Source organism: Amblyraja radiata, chromosome 21 (assembly GCF_010909765.2).
Source record: "Amblyraja radiata isolate CabotCenter1 chromosome 21, sAmbRad1.1.pri, whole genome shotgun sequence".
Classification (NCBI taxonomy): domain Eukaryota; kingdom Metazoa; phylum Chordata; class Chondrichthyes; order Rajiformes; family Rajidae; genus Amblyraja; species Amblyraja radiata.
The window spans coordinates 38,415,155-38,428,037 of NC_045976.1; the positions used below are offsets into that span (position 1 = coordinate 38,415,155).

Sequence of the window (12,883 nt, forward strand, 5' to 3'; positions counted from 1 at the left end):
GTGTTTAACGGTCATTTGTACCGAATACAGAACAATTACATTCTTGCTTGCAGCAATATAACCGTCCAGTAACACGATACACAGAGATACATAACATTCAATAAATTAATTTGGGGCGGCACAGTGGTGCAGCAGTAGAGTTGCTGCCTTACAGCGCCAGTGACCCGGGTTCGAATCTGACCACGGGTGCAGTCTGTGCGGAGTTTGCACGTTCTCCCCGTGACCGCGTGGGTTTCCTCCGGGTGCTCCGGTTTCCTCCCACAATCCAAAGGCATACAGGTTTGTCAGTTAATTGGCCTCTGTAAATTTTCCCTTGTGTGTAGGATAGAGCTAGTGTATGGGTGATCGCTGGTCGGCGCGGACACAGTGGGCCGAAGGGCCTGTTTCAACGCTGTTTCTCTAAACTAAACTAATGACACGTCAATTAGTATCATCTGACATCTGAATAGTTGCACATTTTTTTAGAATGATGGACTATTATCACCTCCTCCAACAAGATCCAACTACTGGCCACATCATACCATATCCACCCCTTTCTGTTTTCCGCAGAGACCGTTCCCTCCACAACTCCCTAGTCAACTCGTCCCTTCCCACCCAAACCGCCCCCTCCCTAGGTACTTTCCCCTGCAACCGCAGGAGATGCAACACCTGTCCCTTTACCTCCCCCCTCGACTCCATCCAAGGACGCAAACAGACTTTCCAGGGGAGGCAGAGGTTCACTTCCACCTCCTCCAACCTCATCTGCTGTATCCGCTGTTCCAGTTGTCAACTTCTCTACATCGGCGAGACCAAGCGCAGGCTCGGCGATCGTTTCGCTGAACACCTCCGCTCAGTCCGTCTTAACCTACCTGATCTCCCGGTGGCTCAGCACTTCAACTCCCCATCCCATTCCCAATCTAACCTTTCTATCCTGAGCCTCCTCCATTGTCAGAGTGAGGCCCAGCGCAAATTGGAGGAACAGCACCTCATATTTCACTTGGGCAGTTTACACCCCAGTGGTATGAACATTGACTTCTTTAACTTCAGATAGCTCTTGCATTCTCTCTCTCCATCCCCTTCCCAGTTTTCCCACTAGTCCTACTGTCTCTGACTACATTCTATCTTTGTCCAACCCCCTCCCACGACATTAGTCAGAAGAAGTTTCTCGACCCAAAACGTCGCCTATTCCTTCTCTCCAGAGATGCTGCCTCACCCGCTGAGTTACTCCAGCATTTTGCATCTACCTTCATAGTTCAGGACTGATCTCTAGTTGTAATGAAGATGGTTCAGTTGCCTGATAACCGCAGGGAGGAAACTGGCCCTGAATCTGGAGGCGTGCATCTTCACACTTCTGTACCTTTTGCTCGGTGGGAGAGGAGAGAAGAGGGAGTGGCCAGAGTACGACTCGTTCTTGATTATTCTGCTGGCCTTATGCAGGGGTACATGGATCAGCTCACGTGGTCCTGAAATGTCTCAGCTTCAGTAAGCTCATGGGTCAGATAGATGGTCTTTTCTGAATGTAACAGTTTGATTGAGCTGGATGAAGCATTAATTAAAAATGTCTTGGAGACATTTGTGCACGCTGGCAATAGGGCCTTGGGAATGATGCCTGTATTGTTGAATACTTTTCAGTATCTCGCTAGCAAACCTCACGCCCAAATGGACAAGCTAGTCGAGGAAAGAGGAGGGAGTGAGAAACAGTTGTGTGTTATCCTACTTTTAGATGGCATGCCTTGTAGATTTTTTAAAAAAGAGCAGAGAAATACTTGCCTATCCTGAACCCTGAAAGAACGTGAGGGTTATGTCGAAAGCCTGGAAGTTTTATAAGGTCTTCAGCTATCTGCACCGTCTCAAACTCAGATCCTTTTGCTTTGTGCACCGTTCCCAGAATCACATCTTTAGAAGAACCATAGGGACAGTTAAAGGTCATAATAAGGAAAGGTTAACAGCTACTCATACTCACTTTATTAGCCAGGTATGTTTTGCAACGTACGAGGAATTTAATTTGCCATAGTCATACTAATAAACAACAGAACACACAAAATACATTTTAACATAAACATCCACCACAGTGACTCCTCCACATTCCTCTCTGTGATATAAGGCGAAAAAAAGTTCAATCTCTTCCCTTCTTTGTCCTCCAGCGTTCGGGGGCCTCTAAACTTCCGTTGACGGGACGATCTTACTCCCTTCGCTGGCGGCGGGCCTCCTCGTTGGGGCGATCAAGCTCCCGTGTCGGGGGGGTGGTGGAAATCTCAGCTCCCCCGCGCCGGGCGATCTACCTTGGGTTGAACTAGCTAGTCGAACTTCGTGCGGTTTTGGAGCTTCCCGACTTGGTCTCTCCCGAGACTGCGAGCTCCTTGATGTTAAAGTCCGCAGGCCGCGGTTGGAGCGTCGATCCCAGGCAAGGAATCGGCACCGATGGCAAGTCCACGTCCCCGTGGTGAGGCTCAAAGTCAGTCTCGAGCAAGGCCTCCAGCTCCATGATGTTAGGCCGCAGAGCGACCCGGAAAACAATCGCATCTCTGGCAAGGTAAGAGATTGATAAAAAATTTGGAACTCCAAACATTGGCGAGGCACAGCGCAGCAGGTCACGCACCTGGGAACCCGGTTCGATCCTGTCTGTGTAGAGTTTACACGCTCTCTAAGTGACCGCGTGGGTTTCTTCTACGTGCTCCGGTTTCCTCCCACATCCCAAAGACGTGCAGGTTAATTGGCTTGGATAAATCACACCAAGTGTGTAAGGAATGGATAAGTAGGATAAAGTAGGAATGGAGAAAGTAGGATAACATAGAACCGGTATGAATGGGTGGCCGATGGCTTTACCATTTTACCGTTGCTTTGAGATGTAGGAGGAAGATGGGGAAACCCATACAAACACAGAGAGAAGATACAAACACTGCACGGACAACAACTGAGATTGGCATCAAACATAGGGACCGACAGCAGCAACAACTGCTGTGCCACCAGGCCACCTCAGTTGTTGACAAAAACTCTTTGGTTGTAACATACATACCACTGGGTGTTGTACACAGAATCACTTTACATAGTAGGGACAAGGAATTGCTCATGTTGGTTTACAAAAAAAGTGCTGGAGTAACTCTGCGGGTGAGGCAGCATCACCGGAGAATATGGATAGGCGATGTTTCGCGTCATTTTGACATTCTTCAATTTGACTGTGGATGGGCAGGGAGGGAAAGCTTGAAGAGAGGTGTGTGGCAGGTGATAGGCAGATACAGGGGGGGGGGGGGGAGATTTTTGACAGGTAGATGGTTGGACAAAGGCCAGAGAAGAAAAGACAGGTGAGAGACAAAAGGATTGAAGAGTTACGAACTACAGTCAGGTGAATTCATAGCACAAATGGCTAAGCAATAGCACTGTATAAAATCGTTCCAAGCTCTTGCACCAGGTAGGTTGAAGGCGTAGTTCAATGGCCTGTTAAGTGTGTTGAGCTTGGCCATCGAGCTCTTATCTTACGGTGGTGCAGCGGTAGAATTGCTGCCTAACAATGCCAGCGACCCGGGTTCGATCCCGAATGCGAGTGCTGTTTGTACGGAGTTTATACGTTCTCCCCATGACGTGTGTGGGTTTATTTCTGGGATCTCCCACACTCCAAAGACGTCCAGGTTTGTAGGTTAATTGGCTTGGTATAATTATAAATTGTCGCTAGTGTGTGTAGGATAGGATTAACGTGCAGGGACCGCTGGTCGGTGCGGACTCGATGGGCCGAAGGGCCTGTTTCCGCACTGTATCTCTGAACTAAAACAAAAATCTGTTTGTTCACGGAAGCATTTTGGATATCTGCTGGACACTCAAAACAGAGGTGAAGGAATATGGGGAGAAAAGGAGGGGAGCACAATGACAAAGAAGATTAGATGTCACAGCAAGAGGAGGCAGCGGCTGTCTTACTTGCAAATGTCGTGCAGTTGACGCATTGGTTGGTGATTTTCTCCACCAGCGATGGAAGTCCCAGACCGTACTTCTCCACAACCGCGATCCTCTCCTCTAGCTCGGAGTCTCCAACCTGCACTGCGTAGTTTCTCAATCCACGAAAACCCCCTTTACGTTCAAACAGCCGGATGAGCGGATCCCGGATTTCAAGGCCTTTCCAAGAGAAGAGATCGCCACGGCAATTATTCCCCACAGACATCTCCCATTTCAGCTCGCAATGCCACAAACTTAACAAAGATAGCAAGGTTAGACACAAAATGCTGGGGTAACTCAGCGGGTTCAGGCAGCATCTCTGGGGAGAGGAAATGGGTGACGTTTGGGGTCGAGACGTTCCTTCAGACACATGTCTTCAGGCGTCCTACACAAAGATAGCAAGGATCTATCCAGGAGTAAAGGAAATGACCAGAACCTATGGTAAAGGAAACAAAGAGACTGCACGGGGAAACCTCGTATTAAGAAGGTGAGACCAGAAACTGCAGGTGCTGGAATCTTGAGCAAAACATAAAATGCTGGATGAAAAAAAAGACGCAAAGAACTGGAGCAGCTCAGCACGAGAGTAACTGAGTGTCTCCTCGTAAAGTATTCATAGAGGATGAATTTTTGGAAGATCAGGGAATATGTGGAACAAGTACAGGTGCAGTTTTGTGGATTGGTATTAATTCTAGGGAATAGGATAAGAGGGACCGAGATGAGAAAAACATTTTTCCACACAGAGAGTGGTGAATCTGTGGAATTCTCTGCCACAGAAGGTAGTTGAGGCCAGTTCATTGGCTGGATTTAAGAGGGAGTTAGATGTGGTCCTTGTGGCTAAAGGGATCAGGGGTATGGAGAGAAGGCAGGTATGGGATATTGATTTGGATGATCAGCTATGATCATATTGAATGGCGGTGCAGGCTCAAAGGGCCGAATGGCCTACTCCTGCACCTATTTTCTATGTTTCCATGTTTCTAACATACATGAAGCTTTTATCAATTCTCGGAGTTTCAGAACCTGATAGGGTTATATGTGGAATCAATTTTCCCCTGGTTGTGGATTTTGAACTAGGGGTCACAGTCTTAAAATAAGAATATAGTCAGAAAAGATAAGTTTTAAACATAATTTTTTATCAGGAACATAGATAGGAGCAAGACTGTGCAGAAAAGATTGAATTACATAATTAAAGCTAATCTCACCGGCTGCTTGTTCCGTCTCCTTGATCATCAGCTTCTGGATATCCAGCATTGTGTCCATTCCAAACTTATCAAGTCCCTAAGGAGAGGAAGGGTTGAAGACATTCAGAATGCCATGAGCACAAAGCAAAGCTTGTAATCAATGGCCAAGTGAGCAGTGCATCCGACACAGAAGCTGAAACGTGTGCCAGCACAAAGGTACTCACTCCAAGTAAATATATTTTGTTTGGATTGTCGCTGGTAACAATACGCACAGCCTCGTCGAAGACAGCAGCAGTGGTCCTGCACAGAATTGCCACCTGGCCAACCAACCTTCCGCTGGTCTTATCTGTAATGAGGAGGTTGCAGGATTATTACAGTTTTGTTGCGTTTGGGAAATCAGAACCGAATCTACTCCCTGTTCAGGTCAAGGGGTTTAGTTTAGAGATACCACACGGAAACAGGCCCATCGGAGCACCGGGTCACGCATCAACCAGCGATCCCCGCACACTAACACTAGCCTACACACTATAGGCAATTTGCCAAAGCCAATTATCCGACAAACCTGTACGTCTTTGTAGTGTGGGAGGAAACGAGCACCCGCAGAAAGCCCACGCAGGTCACGGGGAGAACGTACAAACTCCGTCCAGACAGCACCCGTGGTCAGGATCGAACCCAGGTCTCTGGCTCTGTGAGGCAGCAACTCTACCACTACACCACCGTGCCACCCCTTGCGCTTTCAACTAGTGAAAAGATTGAACGTTTCAACTAGTATCTCTAGAGCATGAAAATAGCAACAGGGCAAAGCTGATGGAAAGAGCAAGGCTAACAACGTCTCACCAAGTATAGGGTTTGAGTAACCACCATCCCCTTCACCCTTCTTCCTCGTGGCTCCACACAGCAAACTGCCACACCACAGCATATCCACCCACTTAATGCACTCACTTGATATTGACTTACAGGCACCAACCCACACTCACACATCACTCCCCCGGTCTCAAAAATGTCTCCTCGATATTTACCATCTTGATTTCCACCGACCAAGGTCTTGTCTTTGACTCGTTTGCACACGTCCAGAATTGTTGCTGCAACATAAGCGATCTCAGGTCCAAATCTGAAACTCTGCAAGGACAGAGAGAAATCCTAATGATAAAGGTGACACTGCAATCACCCAGCAGCATGGCACACAGTCATGTACTACAGCTGTGTTACTCCAACACTCGCTCTCGATGGCCAAGCTTAACACATCACCAGTGAACCAACTTTTCAACCTACCTGGTATAACGAGAAGAAATAGTGGAGCACATTTAAACCACAGGAGGCTGACAAGTGACCATCACTGCAGGCAGACTTGTTGACAGAAATTAAGAGAGTCAAGGTTGTTTAATTGTCACATATACCGATAATGGAACAACGACATTCTTACTTGTTCCAGCTTAATCGGCCCATAAATGCAATAAACATAGGAACATAGAAAATAGGTGCAGGAGGAGGCCATTCGGCCCTTCAAGCCAGCACCGTCATTCATTGTGATCATGGCTGATCGTCCCCAATCAATAACCCGTGCCCAAAGATTACAGAGGATTACTAGACTAAGTGGGACCCGTTGGGTCCCAGCATCACACAGGAGGCTGGTCACCAACGCAATACTCCACCTCTCCACCAATTCCAATATTTCTCGCCAGTGGGGGGAGGCTTTCTGTTGCGCTAGTATGGGTGTTGCGGGCCGAAGGTACTGGTTTCCAGAGGGCTAGTATAGACATTGTGGGCCGAATGGATTCTTGGGCTGGCAGCCAACTGTTGCAACGATTTTAAAAGCCAAGCCAAGGCAAACAATTTGGCTGCAGCCACCCGACAACCAAAATTTATTTTGTGAACACAAACTTGTTAAAAAGGCGAGGCAAACAATTGGGCAGCAGACACCCGACAACCAAAATTCATTTTGAGAACACAAACTTGTTAAAAAGGTGAGGCAAACAATTGGGCAGCAGACACCCAACAACCAAAATTCATTTTGTGAACACACACTTGTTAAAAAGGCGAGGCAAACAATTGGGCAGCAGCCACCTTACAGCCGCATCGAGGGGACTCACCATGGAGTAGGCGTGCGTTCAGTGTTATTCGCAGCTCAGAGAGCCATGGCCCTCTCGCTTCCTAGGTCTGGCAGAGACTGAGTGAGGGACTACACTTCCGGGTGTTTTAGTCCCGCCCCCCCTGCCGCCAGCGGGGGCAGCAGGGAGAATGGGAATGGGGATTAATATCTCTCTGATTTTTCATCAATGGGAAAAATCCTCCGGTCCCGGAAGGCGGAGGGGGGCTCTAAGCGAGGTGGCGAAAAATGACAGCCGTAGGTGGCGGTGTTCTCTCAGAAATCACACCACAGCGAGCCAAAAGCGGTCAAGATCAGACTTTTAGTAATATAGATATTATTGTTCCACATGATCTATTCTACTAATGTATGGTATGATTTGATGGATGGCCTGCAGAATCAGCATTTCACTGTATCCCTCTACACATGACATTAAGGAAACCATTGACATTGTGCTTGCAAACATGTCTTACTTACAGCCAGGCCGGGCTATTTATTTGTGGGTTTAAAAAGAACATTGTGGAGAGACATTAAAGAATAAGTAAGATAGACACAAAAAGCTGGAGGGTCTCGACGCAAAACGTCTCTCCTTCTCTCCAGAGATATCGCCTGTCCCACTGAGTAACTCCAGCTTTTTGTGTCAATATTCGGTTTAAACCAGCATCTGCAATTCCTTCTTACACATAAAGAATAAGTAAGACCTTACCTGTGTTAGACTGAGAAGGGTGGGTCGGTGAGCTTCAACCAGGGCCTCAGAAGCACCTTTGAAACTACAGATTTGTTGATGAGGATCTCCCACAAGAAGCTTCCCACATTTCTGAGAGAGTACGATATCCATAATGACTGAAGAGAAGAGAATAATTCAAGGTGGAGTCGCGGAGAGAGAGAGGAGATTAAAGTGACGCGGCGAGATGTTTGCAGGAAGTTGAGAGGGATATGGGCCAAATGTCGGCAGATGGGACTAATGTAGATGGGCATATAGTTCTTACATTTCTTCCCTGCTGCTATCAGACAACTATCACCAACTAGAAAACAGCCATGATTTATCATCTACCTCATTGGAGATCCTCGGACTATCTCTGATCAGACTTTACCGGATTTTAATCTTGCACTAAACATTATTCCCTTTATTGTTCATCTTTACACTGTGGGCGGCTTGATTGTTGTCATGTGGAGTCTTTTAGCTGACTGGATAGCGTGCAACAAAAAATAAAGGGCCAGTTGGACGTCATTTTCACGTAATTTACACAACATCATTTGCGTGTTATGACGCAAGCGTCGAACGTGCACTTGATGTCGCCCAAGTGGGACAGGCCCTTGACTCTTTCCAGTTTAGTGTCAACCTTCCTACAGCAGGGCGGCCAGAACTGTGCACAGTACTTCAAATGTTTGCCTGACCAATGCCTTGTGTAGCACAGCATGACGCTCCAGCTCCCATACTCAGACAAGCATGACAAACGCCATCTTCACCACCCTGCCCATCTGTGTTGTCACGTTCGTGGAATTATATACCTGCACCGTTGACTGTGTAAACCTTATCTCGGCTTGTCCTACCAATTATGAAACACACTCCGATGATGCATCAAGTATAAGGTATGATCATCTTACCAGGACTACAATCTTCAGCTTCATCTAAAATGATAACATCAAACTGTGATAGGTTGGGTTTGCTAAGTTGCCAAAGCTTCAGATAGCCTAAAACAAAGCACAAAATATTAACACCACAAAAAATACTCTGGGTTTAAGAAATCTGAAAGGACGGCAGAAAATGTTTTTAAAGTACTCGGTAGGAGAGGAGGAATCTAAACTTATAAAAACAATACATTTGGACAGGTACATGGATAGGAAAGATTTAGAGGGGCATGAGCAGAGATGGGGCATCGTGGCTGGTATGGACGTGTTGGGCCAAAGGGCCTGAATGTATCTACTGTGTGACTAAGACTCTGAAAGCAACTTTAAACTAGAAACCAGAAAAATATACAAAATTCCAGCCAAACTTCTCAAACAACTGCAAGATTCGTTAGTGGACAAAAGTGCTGGAGAAACTCAGCGGGTGCAGCAGCATCTATGGAGCGAAGGAAATAGGCAACGTTTCGGGCCAAAACCCTTCTTCAGTCACGGTTGAATTACAAAACAGTTACAAAAAAATCAGTCTGAAGAAGGGTTTCGGCCCGAAACGTTGCCTAGTTCCTTCGCTCCATAGATGCTGCTGCACCCGCTGAGTTTCTCCAGCACTTTTGTCTACCTTCGATTTTCCAGCATCTGCAGTTCTTTCTTAAATGCAAGATTCATTAGACAGGTCATGAATCTGAACTGTGAACTGTTTCTTTCCCCATTCTTCTACGCTAGACTACAAAAAAACTCGCAGTATTTTCTGTTCCTACTGTAAGTGTTCTCCCAGGACAATATCCAATCTAAAGCAAAAGAAACGGAACCTCCTTAAATTTTGGAAGAATGTCTGTCTGTACCCGACGAGCATAACTGACTTTACCATCGTGAGTCATGAGGTAACTGGGTTCGCGAAGATCTACCATCTTTGTCCAAATCCTCTTCACATCTTCAGCCAGTTCCTGAAACAAAGCCATAATTATTCCCAGTTTGAAAAGGTGATTGAAAAACGAAATGAATCTCCACATACTAATACATCGAGAAGCAGCGTTGATTAGGGTGAAGTTTCATGCAGGAACTGCAAATGGCAGATTTGTGGCGACAGAACAGTCTGGCACAGAGAGCCATACAGCACGGAAATAGGCCCTTCAGCCCACTGCACTGCACTATCAAGCGACCATGCTGAAAGAGTGGAGAGGCAGAACAAAGTATAGCAGGTGGACAAAAATGCTGGAGAAACTCATCTATGGAGCGAAGGAATAGGTGACGTTTCGGGTATCGACCCGAAACGTCTCCTATTCCTTCGCTCCATAGATGCAGCATCACCCGCTGAGTTTCTCCAGCATTTTTGTCTACCTTCGATTTTTCCAGCAGCTGCAGTTCTTTCTTAAACAAAGAATAGCGGGTAATAAGTAGACACAGGTGAGTTTTTTATTTTTATTTTGATAGGCAGATACTTGCAACGTGTTGTCCTGCATCTCCTCTTCCCCCCCCCCCCCTCACCCCACCCTCCCTCCCTCCCTCACACAATCAGTCTCTCGACCCGAAACATCACCTATCTATATTCTCTGGAGATGCTGCCTAACCTGACTTTGTATCCTTTGTGCAAACCAGCATCTGCAGTTCCTTGTTTTTACATTTTTAACACAACCTTTGTTACTCCCAAAGATCCTATAGCGAGCAAGATAGATCACTTGACGAAAAAGACGTAGTACGGTCATGGGCAGATTTATGGGTAATTTTCAGCCCCATTTCCGTAACCGGCTTCCGTCTCCGCACCAAAGATCCCATAGCGGAGCAAAGATACTAGTGCGGAGACGGAAGCCGGTTACGGAAACATCCTCGTAAAAATAAAAGATATTTGGAAAAATCTTCTCATTTTCAGAATTTTTATTTATTAACACAAACTGTTCCCCCGCAACGTTGATTACACTGCGAGTCGGGTTACTGAAATGGATGAAAAAAAGGCCCACGTTCCGCATTACACGTCAGCCCATTGCATTTAGAAGGAGTGGTCTATCTTGCTTGCTATAGGATCTTTGCTTACTCCTACATGTACCTATGAAGTTGAGGTGCAGGCAATGGATCCACCAACAAGATTCAAGATAGAAGATTCCCGACACAAAATGCTGGAGTAACTCAGCGGGACAGGCAGCATCTCTGGATAGAAGGAATGGGTGACGTTTCGGGTCGAGACCCTTCTTCAGGACAGGCCTGGACGCAGCTGCGATAGCTGAAAGATAATTCCGGCTGCAATTTGTAGACTCACTAATTTCTCGTGATGTTCCATGGGCCTGATACCTCCACAGGTGCTCCTGTGGTCTCCTGGTACATGAGCTACACTGATGGCCTCATCCACAGAGGAGAAAAAGGCACCGAGGCTTCGACTGATCAAATTTGCCCGAGATAGACTACCCTGTCCTTCAGGGGATCCCAGCACAGCAAATGGTCTCAGTCCACAAATCATTAGCTTCTTCTTCTGATGGTATCTGGAACAAAAGTTCAAATTATCTTTTGTCAAAACTTTAATGACATCTGAGACTTATCAGTTACGTGCTGTTGCATCTGTTACAAATCATTTACGGCTATGGGAATGCATAAAAATAAAAAATAAACTTTATGAAAATAGCCATTGCATTTGCTATCACACTTGAAAGTATTGGTAATTTAGAGGAAGCTTCAAAGCACAGTTATAAAGCTGTACAGCATAGAGGCAGGCCCTTAGGCCCAATTCGTCCTAGCCACCTTTAGTCGCCACAGTAAAGTTGCTACCTTACAGCGCCAGAGACCCGGGCTCGATCCTGACCACGGTTGCTGTCTGTACGGAGTTTGTAAGTTCTCCCTGTGACTGCGTGGGGTTTCTCCGGGTGCTCCGGTTTCCTCCCACACTGCAAAGAGGTACAGGTTTAGGGCTAATAGGTACAGGGCTAATAGGCTTCTGTAAATTGTCCCTAGTGTGTAGGATAGTGCTAGTGTATGGAGTGATCGCTGATGACAAAAACGTCTAGGATCATTCCAGCAGCTTCCCCCCCCCCCCTTAAAGGGGATGCGTCATCACACTGTTGTTTCGCCAGGTCAGCATGTAATGTATAGGAAGGCATTGCAGATGCTGGTTTAAACCAAAGATAGACACGAAATGCTGGGGTAACTCAGCAGGACAAGCAGAATCTCTGGAGAGGAGGAATGGGTGACAATTCGGGGTCGAGACCCTTCTTCGACCTTCAGCATGTAATGTGGTCATTTGTACCCAAGCCTGTGCATGCATGTGCAGGTACACGGCCAGTCATAAGCATACACACATGCACACTCACTCACAAACACACACGCATTAAAACAATGTAACTGAATAAAGGTCTATTGGTTTCCTACTTACTTGTGGCCTATACACTGATAGGCTTTGGTACGCATCGTTGTAAAATCCACGTTGGGAGGGAAAAGGTGGGCAACGTCCTCTGGAACGGGCTTGGTGGGACGTACATACAGGAAGCGGAGGTGGGGTCTGTGCCATGCATACTCAATCAGTAAGGAGGTTTTACCTGTACCTTGGGTCGGAGAAGGATTAACAACATTAGTGATGTACAGTACGTTTCAATGTACCGTGGTCAGATTGGGAGTGGAAAGCTGGGAATGAGCCAAATCAACTTAACGAACTAAACAAACCAATACGAGACAGACCAAGGCTTTCTTCCATTTCTCATCCCTTGCACTCTACAGTCTGATGGCTTATTGGGATTTGCTCTCTTCAGAAACACTTTGTCCATAGGGTGATGATATCTCCACCAGTTCCAGCAATTATTATTCAGCCCTAATTTCCCCACATGAGTCAATTAAAGATTGATCACATTGGTGGCAGGAGCCGCACCCAGGCCAGATCTGATTAGAACATCACATTTATTTCCATGAAGACATTCATAAGCCAAATAGAATTTTATAACAATCGGGTGATATCATGGTTACTATTGTCAATTTTTTTTAATTATCCCAGATTTATTTGACTGCATTAATTCATATTCAGGATTCTAACTTGTGTCTCAGACTCTACACACTACTGTACTAGCCCTAGAAATACATAGTTATACAGCATGGAAACAGGCCCTTCGGTTCAACT

The 12,883-nt window shown here is 46.3% G+C and overlaps 1 protein-coding gene across 1 annotated transcript in view; it reads right to left on the minus strand.

The window, feature by feature from the left end:
• The window catches only part of fbh1 (F-box DNA helicase 1), a 34,737-nt gene that overhangs the window by 6,222 nt on the left and 15,632 nt on the right, over positions 1 to 12,883 (minus strand). The window contains 10 exon segments of the mRNA XM_033039285.1: positions 1,750 to 1,875; positions 3,889 to 4,083; positions 5,103 to 5,178; positions 5,306 to 5,427; positions 6,101 to 6,200; positions 7,874 to 8,010; positions 8,776 to 8,862; positions 9,659 to 9,737; positions 11,045 to 11,264; positions 12,149 to 12,317. Of these exon segments, the coding sequence (XP_032895176.1) occupies positions 1,750 to 1,875; positions 3,889 to 4,083; positions 5,103 to 5,178; positions 5,306 to 5,427; positions 6,101 to 6,200; positions 7,874 to 8,010; positions 8,776 to 8,862; positions 9,659 to 9,737; positions 11,045 to 11,264; positions 12,149 to 12,317 (1,311 nt within the window).